The sequence below is a fragment of the Sorex araneus genome, chromosome 1 (assembly GCF_027595985.1).
Source record: "Sorex araneus isolate mSorAra2 chromosome 1, mSorAra2.pri, whole genome shotgun sequence".
NCBI classification, from domain to species: Eukaryota; Metazoa; Chordata; class Mammalia; order Eulipotyphla; family Soricidae; genus Sorex; species Sorex araneus.
Genome location: NC_073302.1, coordinates 232,207,366 through 232,226,473, shown reverse-complemented (window position 1 = coordinate 232,226,473; position 19,108 = coordinate 232,207,366). Strand labels below are relative to the sequence as shown.

The following is a 19,108-nucleotide window of genomic DNA, read 5'->3' as shown; positions in this document are numbered from 1 at the left end:
GGACACTGCTAACAGCACAATAGTAGTCAGAGACTTCAACACTGGTCTATCACCTCTGGATAGATCGACAAGAACAAAACTCAGCAAGGAAACACGGACTCTGAAGGAAGAAATAGAAGAGAGAGGCCTAATAGACATATATAGGGCTTTACACCCCCAAAAGAAAGAATACACATTCTTTTCCAGTGCACATGGAACATTCTCCAAAATAGACCATGTACTGGGCCACAAAACATACCTCAATAAAATCAGAAAAATAGAAATTGTATCAACTATCTTCTCAAACCACCATGCGCTGAAGATAGAAGCTAATCACACACAGATGCAAAGAATCAACACCTGGAAATTAAACAGCTCAGTGTTGAACAATAAGTGGGTCAGGAAGGAAATCAAGGAAGAAATCAAGAGATACCTCGAAACAAATGAGAATGAAGACACAAGCTACCAAAACCTATGGAATACAGCTAAAGCTGTGTTAAGGGGAAAATTTATAGCTCTGCAAGCATTTCTTAGGAAGGAAGAAAGGGCTTACATAGGTAGCTTGATTTCACAGCCCAAAGTCTTAGAAAAGGACCAGAAAAAGGAACCCAAACCAGACCAAAGGAAAGAAATAATAAAAATTAGAGCAGAAATTAACGACATAGAAACCCAGAAAACAACCTGAAAGGTCAATTAAACCAACAGCTGGTTCTTTGAGAAAATAAACAAGATTGACAAACTACTAGCAAGACTCACAAAGAAAGAGAGAGAGAACCCAAATAAACCGAATCAGGAATGAAAAGGGAGACATCACAACAGAAACCAACAAAATTCAAAAGATTGTCAGAGACTACTTCAAAAGCCTTTATGCCACGAAACAAGAGAACCTAAAAGAAATGGATGAATTCCTTGATTCCTACAATCTCCCAAGATTGAACAAAGAAGACCTGGAATACCTGAATAGACCCATTAATATTAAGGAAATTGAAACTGTAATCAAAAATCTTTCCCAAAACAAAAGCCCAGGTCCCGATGGATTCACTGGCAAATTCTTCCAAACATTTAAAGAAGACCTGTTGGCAGTCCTCCTCAAGCTTTTCCAGGAAATTGAAAAAACAGGAACTCTCCCAAACAGTTTCTATGAAGCACATATCTCCCTAATACCAAAAGCAAACAAAGACACCACTAAGAAAGAAATTTATAGACCAATATCCCTAATGAACACCAATGTGAAGATCCTCAACAAAATATTAGCAAATAGGATCCAACAACTCATCAAAAAGATCATACATCATGACCAAGTGGGATTCATTCCGGGGATGCAAGGATGGTTTAACATTCGGAAATCAATCAACATAATCCATCATATCAACAAAAGTAAAGATAAAAACCATATGATCATATCAATAGATGCAGAGAAAGCATTTGACAAGATCCAACATCCTTTCATGATGAAAACCCTCACCAAAATGGGGTTGGGAGGAACTTTCCTCAAGATAGTCGAAGCATCTACCACAAGCCTACGGCAAGCATTATCCTCAATGGGGAAAAACTAAGGGCCTTTCCTCTAAGATCAGGCACAAGACAAGGATGCCCACTCTCACCACTTCTCTTCAATATAGTACTGGAAGTACTTGCAATAGCTATTAGACAAGAAAAAGAGATTAAGGGCATCAAGATAGGAAAGGAAGAAATCAAACTCGCACTATTTGCAGACGATATCATACTATATCTAGAGAAGCCTAAAGCCTCTACTAAGAAACTCTTAGAAACAATAGACTTATACAGTAAAGTTGCAGGCTAAATAATCAATACCCAAAAATCCATGGCCTTCCTATGTGCAAACAATGAGGCAGAGGAAAGGGACATGAAAAAACAATCCCATTCACAATCATGCCCCAGAAAATCAAGTATCTCGGAATCAGCTTAACCAAGGATGTAAAAGACCTCTACAAAGAAAACTATAAAATGAAACTACTCCATGAAATAAAAAAGAGGACACGAGGAAATGGAAACATAAATCCTGCTCATGGATAGGGAGAATCAGTATTGTCAAAATGGCAATACTCCCCAAAGCATTATACAGATTCAACACGATCCCTATAAGGATACCCATGACATTCTTCAAAGAAAAGGATCAAGCAATCCTAAAATTCAGATGGAACAACAAACGCCCACAGATAGCTAAAAAAATTCTTGGGAAAATGACGATGGGAGGCATCACCCTTCCCAACCTAAAACTTTACTACAAAGCAGTAACAATTAAAACAGCATGGTACTGGAACAAAGGCAGAGCGAAGACCAATGGAACAGGGTGGAATATCCCTACACACAACCCCAAATATATGATCATCTAATCTTTGATAAGGGAGTAAGAGATGTGAAGTGGAGCAAGGAAAGTCTCTTTAACAAATGGTGCTGGCACAACTGGACAACTACATGCAAAAGAATGGGCTTAGACCTCGACCTGACACCATGCACAAAAGTCATATCAAAATGGATTAAAGACCTCAACACTAGACCACAAACCATAAGGTACATTGAAGACAAGGTCGGCAAAACCCTCCACGATATTGAAGATAAAGGTATCTTCAAAGATGACATGGAACTAAGCAATCTAGTAAAAACAGAGATCAACAAATGGGACTACATTAAACTAAAAAGCTTCTGCACTGCAAAAGATATAGTGACCAGAATACAAAGACAATCTATAGAATGGGAAAGGATATTTACCCAATACCCATCAGATAAGGGGTTGATATCAAGGGTATATAAAGCACTGGTTGAACTCTACAAGAAGAAAACATCCAACCCCATCAGAAAATGGGGCACAGAAACTTTCCCAAGGAAGAGATACGAATGGCCAAAAGGCACATAAAAAAGTGCTCTACATCACTAATCATCAGGGAGATGCAGATCAAAACAACCATGATAAGATACCACCTCACACCACAGAGACTGGCACATATCCAAAAGAACAAAAGCAACCACTATTGGAGGATGTGGGGAGAAAGGGACCCTTCTACACTGCTGGTGGGAATGCCGACTGGTTCAGCCCTTTTGGAAAACAATATGGATGATTCTCAAAAAATTAGAAATTGAGCTCCCATTTGATCCAGCAATACCACTTCTGGGAATATATCCCAGAGAAGCAAAAAAGTATAGTCGAAATGACATCTACACTTATATATTCATCGCAGCACTATTTACAATAGCCAGAATCTGGAAAAAACCCGAGTGCCCGAGAACAGATGACTGGTTGAAGAAACTTTGGTACATCTATACAATGGAATACTATGCAGCTGTTAGAAAAAATGAGGTCATGAACTTTGCATATAAGTGGATCAGCATGGAAAGTATCATGCTAAGTGAAATGAGTCAGAAAGAGAGAGACAGACATAGAAAGACTGCACTCATTTGTGGAATATAGAATAACAGAGTAGGAGACTAACACCCAAGAGTAGTAGAAACAAGTACCAGGAGGTTGACTCCATGGCTTGGAAGCTGGCCTCACATTCTGGGGAGAGGGCAGCTCAGATAGAGAAGGGATCACCAAGTAAAATGGGTTGGAGGCCACACAGGGGAATGGTGATGCGTGCTGAATGTAGACTAGAGCCTGAACACAATGGCCATTCAACACCTTTATTGCAAACCACAACACCTAATTAGAGAGAGAGAGAACAAAAGGGAATACCCTGCCACAGTGGCAGGGTGGGGTGGGGGGAGATGGGACTGGAGGGGTGGGAGGGATGCTGGGTTTATTGGTGATGGAGAATGGGCACTGGTGAAGGGATGGGTTCTCGAACTTTGTATGAGGGAAACATGAGTACGAAAATGCATAAATTTGTAACTGTACCCTCACGGTGATTCACTAATTAAAAAAAACATTTAAAAAAAAAAAGAAAAAGATTTTTTGTTAACTCCTGACTCTTTGTTACTTAAGAAATTTTAATGTGACTCTGGGTATATAAATAAAGCATTTACTAATAATAAATTATAAATTTATTTTAAAATAGCTTTTTTGTGTTATATAACCCCGTATGGGGCTATAATCTGCAGTTTAAAAAGCAAGGTGAGTTAATGGCTTAATTATAATCATGTGCCTTAGCTCTTTAAGAAGTTAATACTGAGTATAATGATACAGTAAATTGAATCTGTCACTCTCCAAGAGGGGCAGAGGAATCGAACATGGGTTGGCCACGTGAAAGGCGAAAGCCCAAGCGCTGTGCTATTGCTCCAGCCCAAATTGAATCTAAGGAAAAAGAATATGTAAGAAGAAATTCCTTTTAGGGCTGGAGCTATAGTTCAGATGAGAGGGCGTTTGCCTTGTACACAGCAGCCTGGGTTCAATCCCCAGCACGCATATGATTCCTGAACCCTCCAAGAGTAATCCCTGGGCCAAGTCAGGAGTAAGCCCTGAACATGACTAGGTGTGGCATAAAAACAAAAACAAACAAAAGAAGAAGGAATTCCTACTTAGATAGATGAGCATGTGACATATCCAATAATCATTTTACATCATTGGAGCTGAAGAGATAGCACCGTGGGTAGGCACTGGCCTTGCATACAGCCGATCCGGGTTTGACCCCTAAGTGCAGCTGGGTATGGTTCAAAAGCTACTCCCTTCCCCACACCCCATTTCATATCATACACTGCCCAACAGAATTTCTTGTGTCAATGAAAATGCTCAGTATCTGTGCTAGCTAACAAGGTACTTACTAATAACCATAGTTATCCGAAATGTCCAGTAAAACTAAGGAACCAAAAATTTAATTTTTATCAACTCAAACAGCACAGGTAAAATGGTACTTTCAGAACTAATCCTTGTAAATTATACTAGTTAACTTAGTATTTTAAAAAACCAAAACACTTCCTAGGGACCAGAAAAGTAGCTCAAACAGTAGAGCACATGGCAGGCATGCGCCAGACCTGAGTCTGGAGCTTCTCCTTCACCCCACCCCCCACCCTGCTCATCACCCCTGCAGCTGGGTATGGCCCTGGTGTGGCCCCCGAAGCCTCAGAGCCCTGCACGGCAAGAACAGCTCTGAAGCACTGGGCTGAATCCCAACCGCCAGGCCTGCACCACCCCATCAAGCACACCTTTAAAGCTTCCTGTGGGGATTCCCCACCCCAGTTCTGCAGGGGGGGCATCCTATGAAAAATCAAAATGAAACAAAAGCACCCTACTGAGGAGAAAGAAAAACCAAATGCGTGATGGTAAGAAAGAAACAGAATATTTCATAAATCATAGAAATACAAACATTTCCAGGAAACGGGATATAATATTTGTTTTGTTTTGGGCCATATCCAGTGATGCTCAGGGGTTACAAACTGGCAGTTAGTTCTCAAGGCAAAGGTCTTACCCGCTATACTATTGCTCCAACTCCATAGGGTGAATTTTTATAGCAAGTTTTCTATTTAGGGTGGTTTTGGTTTAATGGGTTGTGTGTGTTTAACTCTTTCTCCCTTTGGCTTTTGCACTAAACAGAAAGAGAATATTTTAACAGCTATCTAGTTTTAGGTAGTTTATTCATTGATCTTATTTTGATCCTCAATTTGTTTTCTTAGTTCTTTCTGTAATTGGTCTTTCAATAATGTTCTATTGCTTTGTCATCTATCCCCCCAAAACCTGTATTGCTGAATTCTTATTTTCACAACTGTTTTTGAGTGGGAGGGGAGGGGCTGTGTGGATATGGGGCTTCCTAAGCCTTGTTTAGGCACTATTCTGGGGTCCTGGGGCTCATCCCCATGAAATTGGGCCTGGATGTGCAGTTGGATATTTCACTGCTCAGGCTAGTAATAAGATGCTGGTAGGTGGAGGGGTTGGGGACCAAATTCGGTGCTATATTTAAACCCTTTAAGTTAGCTCCCAAAGTTGTCACTTTATAAACATGCTTGGAAGTCTAAGGATGTTAAGCTGGTCGAAGCATTCATTTGATTCTTATTTTTTGGATTTTGGGCCAAGCCACGTGACACTCAGATGACAATGGGTGCCAGGGGTCAAACCTTGGCCTCATGAATTCAAAGCACACTGTGCTACCCAGCCCCTTACGCCATCTCTCTGGCCCTGATCTACGTTTTTAAGTAAAATCCTTAGCTGAATATTCAGAATAAATGCAGAAGTTCCATATCTAAAAACAGAGGTGGCAAGAATATCTAAATGTCCAAAACATTTTCTAAAATTTATCTGACATTTATTTTGATATTCTTGCCATCTCTCTGTTATAGACATTGGCTAGAGTGATAGCACAGCAGTAGGGCGTTTACCTTGCACACTGCCGACCCAGGTTCGATTCCTCCACCCCCATTGGAGAGCCCGGCAAGCAACCAAGAGTATCTCTCCTGTTTGGCAGAGCCTGGCAATCTACCTGTGGCATATTCGATATGCCAAAAACAGTAACAAGTCTCACAATGGAGACGTTACTGGTGCCTGCTCGAGCAAATCAATGAGCAACAGGATGACAGTGACAAAGACAGTGATAGTTAAGACATTTACTGAAATGTTTATAATAAATTGACACATTCTTCTGTGTGAGTAGGGATTCCATACTATCTCCCAACCCTGATTTTTGAACTTATATGCAAATTCCATTTAATCTTACTTCATACCCTCTGTATTCTTGTCTGACATTTTATTTTTTTTTGGGGGGGGGGTGAGGAGCACACTTGGCGATGCTCAAGAGATACTCCTGGCTCTGTACTCAGGAATCACTCCTGCGGTGCTCAGGGGACCATATGGATGCTAGGGATTGAACCAGGGATGGCTGCAAGGCAAGCACCTAACCTACTCTACTACTGCTCCAGCCCCTTGTTTGACTATCATTTAAACTATTCTTTTACTCACAGGCCAAGGTTGTAGATCATTCAATCCTTTTTCTAGTTTCTCAATATCTGGAAACTTTGTGGCTCCATCAGCATCTGCCATAAGGATTTTTTCTCCTCGAGAACTAAAGATACCCTGTAATAAAATTTTTTCAGTTGAAAGCAAATTGGTTTTGATATTAAGATTAAGGGTAAATTCAACAGCATATTTGTTCTGCTTTACTTAAAAATCCTATGAGTAAACATTAGGTATGAAATGGTAGAAAGAGAGCTCAAATTCCCTAAAATTATTAGAACGATGAGAATTTCCCAAATATAGCTCTGTATTTATGCCTGAGAAAATATTATAATAGGTTTGGGAAATTAAAAATATTCTGTAACTGTAAGAAAAATATAAAATGCTTATCACATATACTATATATGTACATATATTATTCCTATCATCTCATGAGCCTCTTAAAAGGGTCAGGGACTGACTACTTTGAATGGTACATTAAGATTACATTTATGCACGGCTTGCACAAATATCTCAAAAGAGATCTGTATCAAACTTACTTTAGTTCACAATGAATCTTTTGCACAGTGCTATTACATAGGTAACACTTAAAACATACAAAAGCATTTTGTAAATTGTTAAAAAAAAATCTAATTGACAAAAAAAAAAAAAAAACCAAAAAACCCAACAAACAATGGTGGTTCAGTTCACACATGCCATGCACCTGTGAACCTTGGGTTCAAACTCAGCACAAAAAATAAATACAATCACAGTGTTATACAACTCTGCCACCAATGTAAGTTTAGCATTAGACTCCTCTCAGTTCCTTTATGATAATGCATTTCTGGGGCTGAGAGGTTGAGCACAGCAGTCTGAGCATGTGTGTTGGCATGGAGAAGGCCTGAGTTAGATCCCAGGCACCATACTGTCCCCCAAGCACCACTGGGATGTCCCCAACACAGAAAGCCAGGAACAGTCCCTTGGCACTGCTGGCTGTGGCCTAACACCAAAGGAAAAAAGACAAACACATTTTCTAAATCATCCAGTATGTTACAAATATTACATATTCCAGATCAGAGCTAATCATATATATGCATATATATGTTAGTATGTGACCTACTAACAGTAATTAGCCAACAACTTGAAATACTGGCATTTAGATAGTTAGCTACAGAATAAAGACTATTCTAGTCTGCAAAAGAAGCATTTCAAAAAACCTCTGCACTTTAGATAAAAATGTTGAAACCATGTCTTACCATCTTAATTGCTCCACCCTTTCCACGGTTCTTCACCAGCGTTATCACTCGTACTTTGTCACTTCCATATTTCTGGCAATACTTAAAAGCAACCTGTTCAAATCATATAAAAGCCGGAATAAAATTAATGGGCTGGAGCAATAGTGTAGCGGGTAGGGCATTCGCCTTGCATGTGGCCAACCCGGGTTCGATTCCTCCACCCCTCTCGGAGAACCCGGCAAGCTACCAAGAGTATCTCGCCTGCATGGCAGAGCCTGGCAAGCTACCTGTGGCATATTCGATATGCCAAAAACAGTAACAACAAGCCTCACAATGGAGACGTTACTGGTGCCTACTCGAGCAAATCGATGAGCAATAGGATGACAGTGACAGTGACAGTGCATTCTACAAGAGGGAAATAAAACTGGGTTTTTCATTTGAGCTTACATAATACTATATCAGCTGCCTTTCCAATGACTATACACTTAATTTTGACATTCCAGAGTAGTTGATAAAAACTTCAGAGGAGTTGATGAATTCCTCTAAAATATCAAAATATAACCTACTGATTTTCTAAGATGATGTCATTTCTTGCAGAGGAATCACTCAAACAAAAACCAACTGTATTATTGTCTTTTGGGCAGATGAGCAGAGAGTTACTGGGCTGCTAGTCAAAGCAACTGTGCTAACCAACTCCTGAAGTTTGTTGGGACCCCGAGAGTTGAAGGTTTGTATACTTGTCAGCAACCAGCGTTACTCAAACCCAGAGAGGTCACCTGACACCCAAACTGTCCCCCTCTTGCCCCCACCATCTTCTCTCAAATTTCCCTCTTGGCAAATATCCGCAGCACCCCTTTCCCTCTTCTGAATCTTCAATCTCTCCCTAACCATGGGCTCCTCAGGCTCAAATGTGCTCAAGATTAAAGACTGTTAAATATATACATATATATATATACACACACACATATATATACATGTATACATTTATATACATATGTATGTGTGTGTACTATTACTTTTTCCTTTTAAAGTTAACTTTACTAAATTACAGTTCAGGCAACATGTTTCAAATATTAACACACTTATAGTTCATTTTTTTTTTTCATTTTTAGTACCACACCCTGCTGTGCTCAGGGAACCAAGTAGGGTGCTGGAAATAGAACCCCAGGTTGGCTCTGCCTGGCACACTGTTCTATCTCTCCCACCTATTACACTTCTAGTTTTGTGCTCTCTGTACCTCACTGCCCGCACTGGGATGCCCACGACCCTTCACATCTGTCATTGATTACTTCCAGCCCACCTCACTGCTCCCCCCTGCACCTTCCTCCTTCTGCTTGGTGATGTCTCGGTTTTGTGATTCAAGATCAAGAGCTTGTCATCATTCTGTACTACTGATTCCTCATAAAAACTTCCATTTGACGATATCGACATCTTTGGCTTTCAAATAGAGTCATCAACAGTCTACATCTCTTTGTCACTCCCATAGCAGTATGACTCATGCCTTCTGCTCTCCACATCACCTTTCTTTTTCTTTCTTATTTTGCTCTAGGGCCACACCTGGTGATGCTCAGGGGTTACGAGTTAACTCATGGTTCTGCACTGAGGAATTACACCTGGCGGTACTCAGGGGACCATATGGAATGCTGGGGGTTGAATCTGGGTCGGCTACGTGTAAGGCTAACACCCTAGCACTGTACTGGCTCTCTGGCCCTCCACATCACCTTTCTATCTGACCTCTCTTTGCCGGTGGAACCTATTCTACCTTTGACACTCACACAGGAAGCTGTGAAGTTTCCCTCTGTTAATTGTGTATGTGTCAGGTCAGCTTATGGCTGAGCCAAACACTTCTTTCGAGCTTCTGTGTCCAGCCTCTCCTTCTTCTAGGAAAGAAGTATCATCCTGACAATAAGTGATCCTAAGGCATTTTCCTGTTCAATTGTTCTGTCATTTGTCCCATAATGTAACTGCAGTTCTTTCCCACAAGGCAGTGAGTAACAGAGAAGCAAAGATTCCTGTTTCTAGTGCTAAATCATAGTCAACAAATACAGTCAAGTCTTTTGTACACATTCCTATTAAAGCACTGTGATGAGGACCGGAGAGATCATATAGCAGGTAAGATGTTTGCCTTGAAGCCAGTTCGATCCCTGGCACCCTTTGGCCTCCCATGCCTGCTCCAAGCACACTCGGGAAGTAAGCCCTGAACACTGGGTATGGCCCCCAAACAAACAAACAAACAAACAAATAGACAGACAGAAGAAAATAGTGGCCTAATCAGCAAAAGCCTCCTTCCTCCCTATTATGGCCCTAAACATGAATTAGTAACAATGTGTACAGCCCTTATAGCTGAATCATAGTTGATCTAAATCCTCTTAACCAAGTACTTTCCCAGACCTCTTTGCAGGTCATGTGACTGAGCTCCTAGCTTGAAAAACACTAAGGCAGGTTTGTGGGAGGATGTGAAGTTCCGAAAATGATGTTCACTCTGAGTCAAAAAAGGAGAGGGGCAGACAAAAAAATTCTGAATATGCTGGCTGTCACTTAGGGCTTCAGGACACATATGTGGGCTTGGGCATTCAGGGATGAAGGAGGGAAGGTACAAAAATGATAAACATGTGGTTACAGAAAATTGATTCTCCAATGCTGAGCCAACTCCTGAAAGAACGCCCAGACATCCTGGACTCTGGGGTCGCTAGAGGAGTATCTGAGACAGCGAGGGGCCTTTCAACTCCTCTCCTCCCACCAGCTGCTTCCCAGTGACTTCAAACACCGTGCTGCACCCATGTGCGCTGCCAGTAGCAGGTGCAACCTCCCTGCAGGCAGAGAGGAGACTGGTGCTGTATTTCAGTACCAGCAGTCAGTCGAGGTCCACCACTCATAGGAACAGCTCACCACAGCTCTACTGGGAGAACATCTGACTTGCAGATGCTTGTTCTTGAATGGCATGCAATTTAACATTCATCACGAGAGTCCAGAACTAGGATGCTAAAGCCACTGGTCAAGCAGCTGAATGAGTTAAAAGAAATTTTACCAAGCTATGGGTCTCCGCCCAGATGCGACCTGGAGTGGCCGCACAGGAACAGTGCCTCTGCTCCTAAAAGACCATGATCCCAGAGGCCTACTAATTTCGGCATCCAGTGGCTTCTTACAGAACTGCCTCTAGACTGTGAACTGAGTTGCGACCCCATGCCACACCGGGAGGGGAATGGTCTTTCTCTCTCGGCTTTTCCTTTCCGTGGTGGTGGCGGCGGTGGCCACGTGGCAACCGCCATCTTATAGAGCCCACTAACCGGCGGTATGAGCTTGCAGTGACGCAACTTCTGGCAGAAATTTCTCTGGACTTAATTACTAAAATACCAGAAATCCAAAACCTCATATACTCTTCATTCTCAATGCAAAACAAATTATCAAATGATGCCTATTCAGCAGGTTTGATTGTTGGGTGAAAATTCCAAATAATAATAGTGAGTTTTCTGTTGACATACTGAATGTAATCAAAGTAAAGAGAGTAAAGTGAAAATCATCTGCCACACAGGCAGGGTTGGGGGTGGGATGAGGGGTATACTGGGGTTCTTGGTAGTGGAACATGTGCACTGGTGAAGGGATGGGAGTTTGATCATTGTATGACTGAGACTTAAACCTGAAAGCTTTGTAACTTTTTTCATGGTGATTCAATAAAAAAATAAACAAATAAAAAAAAAAAAAAAGAAAGAAACTTTACTAAGCTAGAGCGGCTCCTTCCATCTGGCTCTGAAGAAACAAACCCCGTTGCAGCTCCACCTGTGTGGCCACAGGGAAGCCTTTGTTTCCTCCCCAGCGTGACTATCCACAAGCCCATTACTTAGGAATAGAGATTAGTGAGTGCTTACTTTTCTGGTGTTTTAAATTTGGGCTGCAGCCAGTGCTCAGGGGTTACTCCTGATATCTGCACTCAAGGATCACTCCCAGAGGGTGCAGGAGACCATCCGTAGTGCCAGGGATGAACCAGTGTAGGCCCCATGCAAGACAAGCACCCACCTGCTGTACTATCACTTCCAGGCCCGAAAGTACTTTCTTAAACTGTATTTTGCACGTTTATTTTTTTCTTTTTTCTTAAACTTGTTTTAAGAAAAAAGTTTGGGCCACATCCAGTGATGCTCAGAGATTACTCCTAGCTCTGCACTTAGGAATTTATCCTGCTGGGCTTGGGGGACCTTATGGGATGCCAGGAATCAAACCAGTTCAGTTGCATGTGAGGCATATGCCCCACCCGCTGTACTATCTCTCCAGCCCAGTATTTTGCACACAGTCTTTATCTCTTTAGTTTAGAATTCCTCGTGAATGATAATTACAGCTAAGATTTCTTTTTTGTGCAGAGCAAAACACATTAATAGGTAGACAATAAATATTCAACTAAGAGGAAACGTTTTGTTTTTTTTTAAGTAAAAAAAACATCTACTAAATACCATTTTAAGATGTTTCTTTCAGCCTCAGGAGCAAACACTCCTCTCCCTCACAGATCCATCCAGAACAGCCACTTGCCACATACAAGTCAAAGGGCCTCGAAAAAAAACAATGTCCTTCAGGAAAAGTTTCTCCCCTGTTGGGCAGAGGCTGCTCTGTGAGCTCCACTGTTTGCTGCCCAACATTCCTCTTCTGTGGCACCCTCTTCACACAGTAATAAACCACTGAATTTAGTGCTCTCCCATCACATGCATGCTGCAAAGCCTCGCACGTTCTCTTCTGAAAGCCAGCCCTACCAGTGCTTTCCAGCTACCAGGTCTTCGTGTCTGTCAGCTGCTCCATCTGGACATGCTTACACCCAGAGCTTCTTGTCCTAACCATCTGGATTAGTTCACTCATTCCCAGCTGCATGGGAAAGACTCAGGGCTTTCCATGAGACTGGAATCTTCCCGGGGGGCTCCAACTGACCCCACCACCAAGGCTACGGAAGGCTTTGCTGCTGGAGGTAATAGGAGCTGAGACCTCCCAAGAGGCACCGAACCTCATTTGCAAAGGCCTCATGTCACTGGGGCTCTGTGAAGCTGCAGGCACCTTACGGAAGCGCTCGGCCATTCCTGCACGCTAACATCCAGCAGGGATGAGATGAGGATGTGAGGCTAAGGAAGTGCTCAGTGCCCAACATGTATTGCCCTGATTCACATGCTTATAGTAGTGCAGCAATTTGTATCAATCCAGTCAAAGGAGCCACCAGTGGTATGGGCCAGTGTTATCGTGTGAAGTCCGATGACCAGGAGAACCTAGGGAATGGCAGGTCTCTGCCAAGTGGACAGAAAGGAAAACTCCTGGATGGGAATTGGCTGTAGCTAGGTTGTAGTTAAGGATTATGGCAAAACCCATGGCTCAAGGATGTCACTGAGGAGTACTTTCAAATTCAAGAAATAACAAATGCTAATCCTTCAGCTTTTGGGCTACATTCAGTGATATTGAGGGTTATTCCTGGCTCAGCACTCAGGAAATAGTCCTGGTGGTATTTAGGGGAGGAGGACCACATAGGATGCTGGGGATTGAACCCAGGTCAGCTACGTTCCAGCATATCCCTGCTCCTGCTAAGTTCTTTACAGCACTTTTCCTCTGGCCCCACTTAGCTTGAGTCTGTGAACTGCAGCACACACTCTAGCTGACCTGAAGGCTCCCTGCACAGGCTCACATGCTTGTATGGTTCATCAGCACTTGGCACTTAGCATACACTTGCTATTTAATAAGAATCATTAACATGAATCATTACTGATGAATAATCAAGTGAATTGACAGTTCTCTGTGTATTTAAGGTCTATTAACAAGAATGTTAGGAGCAGCATTGAACTTTTGATTGCACACGTGAATGTCAAAGAAGAAAATGTGAAGTATTCCTAAAACTAAAAACCTGTAGTTTTTGGAAACTAATTCAACAGGACTACTAATAGTATTTTTACAAACCACGACAAGATTAGTACAACTGGCCTGGCAGTTTGAGGCATGCAAGAGGGACAGTCTGACACTCTGAAGTACCATTACCTCTAGTGGGTCAATCTAGACAGGCTCTGTGCTGAAGGCACACTTGCTATGCAGGGCGTAGATATGAAGATGTGGTTCCTATTGATATGATTGCTTTAGAAGCTGGAATGGAAGACGGAGAAGAGGAGGCAGGAATTGGCAGGAAGTGAGCATCAGAGGTGAGGGAGCTATGCTGGCAAGGGAATGCCCCAGCAACCCTTGGGGAGTCGTGGGCCTGCAGCTCCATTTTCCAGCTCTCCCATCCATAAAATCTCTAATTTTTCTTACTCACACTAGACAGTGCAAAGAAAAAGGCATGGTTTTAAGAGTTCTCTGGGAAATGGACAAAAGATTCGATATGCGGCCAGCTACTTATTCTATAGTTCCTATTGCTGGTAATTCTGAAAGCAAGGTGACAGACTTACCTTTGAAGTCTCATCTTTGCTACCATCATCAACTACTATCACTTCATAAGTGAACGTAGGATCTTGTTTCTGCAAGAAGCCAAAATAAAGTATTATGATTTGGCCCATCGGCTGTCAAGAATTTTATTGTAAAATTGTAAGGAATTTACAAAACAACTACTTTATCATTGATGTATGTAGAGATAACTCATATAAGCACACGTTCTCTGCGTGGCTGCCTTGTGCCATATCCCCAGGCAGAGCAGGCTCGGGTGATACAGAGCACATCCAAGACACTTCAGAAAGGCTCCAGGGGGCCAAAGAAAAGAACTCATGAAGTCTCAAATTAGGGATCTAACCTCCCAGCTTATGGCCACATTAACATCTCCCCAAAGAGCAAATGTTCATGGTCCACGTGAGTGAAGAAAAGAGGAAACAGAGAGTGGTACCAGCTGTGAATATAATGTCTCAGTTCTCTTCCCCTTTAATTTCTGAGTAGCAAATATATATCCCATCTTTTGGGAATCCTCCACCACCCCGTTATACCCCGTTACCAAAAACCCTAAAATTAAAGTAAATCAAAACAAATTTTCTAAGGGAGAAAAAAAAAATCCCCAAATTTACTTTTATTTTCTTAAATTCTCCAAGAGGATATGAAGAGCAACTGGTATCCAAAGAGTTACATAACTAATTTTCTTCTCAGTATGCAGGGAAAGAAGAGGACATATCAAAAAAACCAACTTCACCCTACTATGTCTTTCTCAAACAAACAACTTTCATAAGAAGTCACAAAAATGACTTTTTGAAAACATGTATGATAGTATATGATGTATACAAGCATAAAAAGATTGCAGAGTCACTTAATTTAAAATTTATTATGGGCATGCAAGGATAAAAAAACAGAAGATTATATAATAAAAATGAAAATGAAAATGAGAGGAGGGGGTGGGCGGGAAGGAAACTGGGGACACTGAAGGTGGCAAACATACACTGGTGAAGGGATGCATGTTGGTGCATTGTATGACTGAAACCCAATCATGAACAACTTTGGAACTGTGCATCTCACTGTAATTCTATTAAAAAATAAAAAAAAAAAAGAAAAAAGAAAAATGGAACTCAGCATTTTGGGTCCACTCTGGGGTGACAGGCACTTGCCCTTGGAAATAGTGGCACTGGGTGCTGGATCTCTCGTGAGAGCTGGGAAGGAACTGCGGTGGTGCTCTGGTCTAGTGTCTGTTTTTATTTTTATGGGGGCCACATCTGGTGGTCTTCAAAGAACCATGCACTGCCAGGAATCACCACATGCCAGGCACTTGCCCTAACAATGGATCCACATCCCTGGCAAGTACTGGGTGAGCAATTTTAGTTACAGATTATGGTGAAGGAGAAATCATACCTGTCTGTTCTCTAGATAGTCCAGAGCTTCATCCATCATTACAGGCACTTAGGGGAGAGAAAAAAAAAGGTATTAAAACTTGCTTCTGAAAATGATTTTAAGCACCCCAGCGCACACTCAGCTTCTATAAGAAAGTGATCTAAATACTCCTGACAAGCCTCTCTGGAATTTTCCCCCAGTGTCCAGTCCCATCTTTGAGCACATCCTGCCCATCAGTGCCCGAACACTCCTGGCCCACCACCTCATGATGCTGTGCCTTTCCTTCAGGGCTAGTATCTGTCTCCCCCTTTTGAAAGACAGCTACCAACTGCACAGTCATCACAGTATATTCCTCAATGTCTGACAGAGGCAATGAAGTTGAATACTTTCCATTTCCCTTTCTTCCCAAGTTGCCCCTTTCTCCCAATGTCAAATAGGGCTTACACCGTTTTTCTTCATTGTATGAAGGCACGATAACAGAGAGCTGTTTGGTAGGTGAGTCCCATATGCTGGGCAAAGTTTCCTTCTGGCCTTTGGCATTTAAGAAGAACTTTTCTTGTTCATGTCGATGAAGGCGGGGCATTTCTCCAGCAGTTATAAACGCAATAAAGGAAACCTACAAGCAGACACATGCAGAAATTATTATGCTGATCTTGTTTTACATTTCTTTCTGTTGTTTTGTTTTGGTCTTTGGACCACAACTGGCAATATTCTGGGTTTACTCCTGGCTCTGTACTCAGGAATCACGCCTGGCGGGCTGAGGGACCATAGGGGATGCTGGCTGCATGCAAGAGCACCCTACCCTGTACTTCTCTCCAGCTCCTGTTTTACATTTCTTATGTTAGAATACCTTTAATTTTATTTTTGGTGGTAGTCGTGAGGTGGGGTGGGGGTGTTTTCGGCACATCTGGAGGTGCTCATGCTATGCTGGGTATCAAACTGGATTGACCACAGGCAAGACAAATGCCTGAACCCCTGTACTATCTCTCCTGTCTGTAGACATCCTTTATAGTGTTTTTACTTAAGTACTTAATACAGTCCCAATGGTGTGGAGGTAACTCTGAAGCCCAGACAGTCCCTCCTCATGAATGCTGATTCTCATCAGTAAGTCCTAGTACCCCAGAAGGCTCTCTCCATGCTCCCCCCGCCCATCATTCTCCAGCACTGGCCATCCCAGACCTAACAGGGCAGAGTCAGCAGAACAGAGCAACTGATTCCTGATATCCCAAGCCTCTGAATGCTGGCACATACAGTTTCAGGCCCCATCCTTCCTTGAAGCCTGGATGTGACAAGAGGACAAGTTTAGAGAGCAGCCGAGCTGCGTGTAGTAAAGTAAGAGCTCATCCTGAACTAGACCAATCCCAGTTCTAAAGGAATTTTCCAACTTCCACAATAAGGACCACTGATGCTAAAGAATATATTCTTTGTACTTGCCCCGAATTTAATTTTTAATTTTTTTTGGTTTTGGGGCCACACCTGTATGTGCTCAGGGATGACTTCTGGCTCTGCATTCAAGAATCATTCCTGATGGGCCCAAGGGACCAAACACAATAGTGGGTTGGATGTGTGCAAACCCAGGCTGGATGTGTGCAAGTTGCTTAAAGTGCCTTACCTGCTATACTACTGCTTCATCCCCTACTTGCCCCAGATTTTCATTCACAATATTTTCTAAAGTATCAAACTCATAGGCAGCTGCCAGACTAACATTTTATTTTTTTCCCATCTTGGTTGGAAGCTAGCTTAGGAAAGGAACCTTCTTTGTAGTAAGTGTTTCTATTGGTATACATTCTACTTTAAAAGGAATCTAGTAACTTTTGGAATGCTATGCATTTGTAACTTGATGCTTGATATTTATGTGTACTTACTTATGCTGGTTTTGGGGTCATACCTGCTGGGATGGGGTAACTCCTAGTGCTGTGCTTTGGGGCTCACTCCCTGCAGTACTCAGGGGACTATGACAGGAGGGATCCAACAGGACTTCCCATGCAGCCAAATATGAACTGCAGTGCTTTGAATTATCTGTCTGACCAAGTGGTAGCCATTTACAATACCCTGTTATGTACAGAGTAAAATCAACATAAGCCTGATTAGTATGTGCACAGACAAACTGGATTCAGACAAACCTCTCACAGTGCCTGCTCACTGAAGCTCTTGTCCAGTCTGCCTCTGCTAAGCTCAATTTCCCACCGAGAGCAACCAGGGCTCCCATGATGGGTAGGCATAGTATACACTACAGAATATATATCCACTCAGGTATGGGGTAGGAACAGTGTACTGGTGGAACAGACCAGAAAACAAGGCGAACAAGGACAACTGTCAAAGGATCACCCAGACAAAGTGCCTGGCTTCCAGGGCTTCCTCTGGTCTGTGAAGGGGAAAGATCTGAGCACCAGAAAAAGTAATTAGTGTAATGGACTGAGACACATGAAAAATATCTGAGACTGTGGATACACAGTAAAACTAAGATAAAAACGTCATCTGCCACTTTTGAAAGATAAAAGGGGATAATCTCATTATTTTGAAAACTTGTCTTTTATCACACTTTTTGAATCAAAGGTATTTTAGGGGAACTGAATAAGGGGAAATATTTCAGAATACAGAATTCCAGAACCCCAGATAATACACAAAGAAGAAATGATGCAATGAGAATACTGCATTATATACCTACTAATAAAATGGTAGCATTTTATTAATGGTGGATTATTACCAGTGACTACTAGAACCAGTAAGGAAATGACACAATGCTCAGGGACATAGATTGTGGGTCAGACTCACATCGCAGCTCCTGAAATCTCAGCACAGCGTAACATTGGAGAAAATCAACATTATACCCCTGAAGCGATGTTTTGTAATATAAAAGAATATAGAACCACCGAGCATAGTATCATCTTCCTTGACCAGAAAATGCATATATGCGATTGACAAGTCTCTACACCTGCCAGTTTATGAGGGGAAAAAAAGGACAGAGTAAGAGATTAAAGGGCACCAGAGGGGAAGACTACACAAAGGGCTAGAGTGGATGTCTGGCCGGTGTGATCCCTGCATGTAGGATGCAGCTCTGGAGCCCAGGAAACTGCAGCCTGGCCTCTGAGACCAGGATGAGTGGCCCTGGGTTCTGACAACCAACGAGGAGACACTTCGATCCCACAGAAAGGCAAGGAGGGGAGCTAAGCAGCAAAAAGCAGATTGTGAGCCACTCCACAAGATAAGTACCCACTAGGGACATAAGAAAGGGGAAGGAGGGAGGGCATGCTTCATTCTGGGTCACCCACATCTGACTCAGGAATGTCTTTTGCACAATACAACATCCCACCCTGGGCCTGCT

At 42.3% G+C, this 19,108-nt stretch overlaps 1 protein-coding gene across 3 annotated transcripts in view; it reads right to left on the bottom strand.

Moving 5' to 3' along the window:
* The window catches only part of ALG5 (ALG5 dolichyl-phosphate beta-glucosyltransferase), a 37,216-nt gene that overhangs the window by 13,800 nt on the left and 4,308 nt on the right, over positions 1–19,108 (bottom strand). For 2 of the 3 annotated variants that reach the window (XM_055123913.1, XM_055123916.1), the window contains 5 exons: positions 16,228–16,399; positions 15,805–15,851; positions 14,430–14,498; positions 8,053–8,145; positions 6,824–6,937 (listed from right to left, as the gene is read on the bottom strand). In XM_055123913.1, the coding sequence (XP_054979888.1) occupies positions 6,824–6,937; positions 8,053–8,145; positions 14,430–14,498; positions 15,805–15,851; positions 16,228–16,399 (495 nt within the window). Of the gene's footprint in view, positions 1–6,823; positions 6,938–8,052; positions 8,146–14,429; positions 14,499–15,804; positions 15,852–16,227; positions 16,400–19,108 lie in introns of those variants that run through there. The other variant, XM_055123921.1, reaches the window with a different exon arrangement.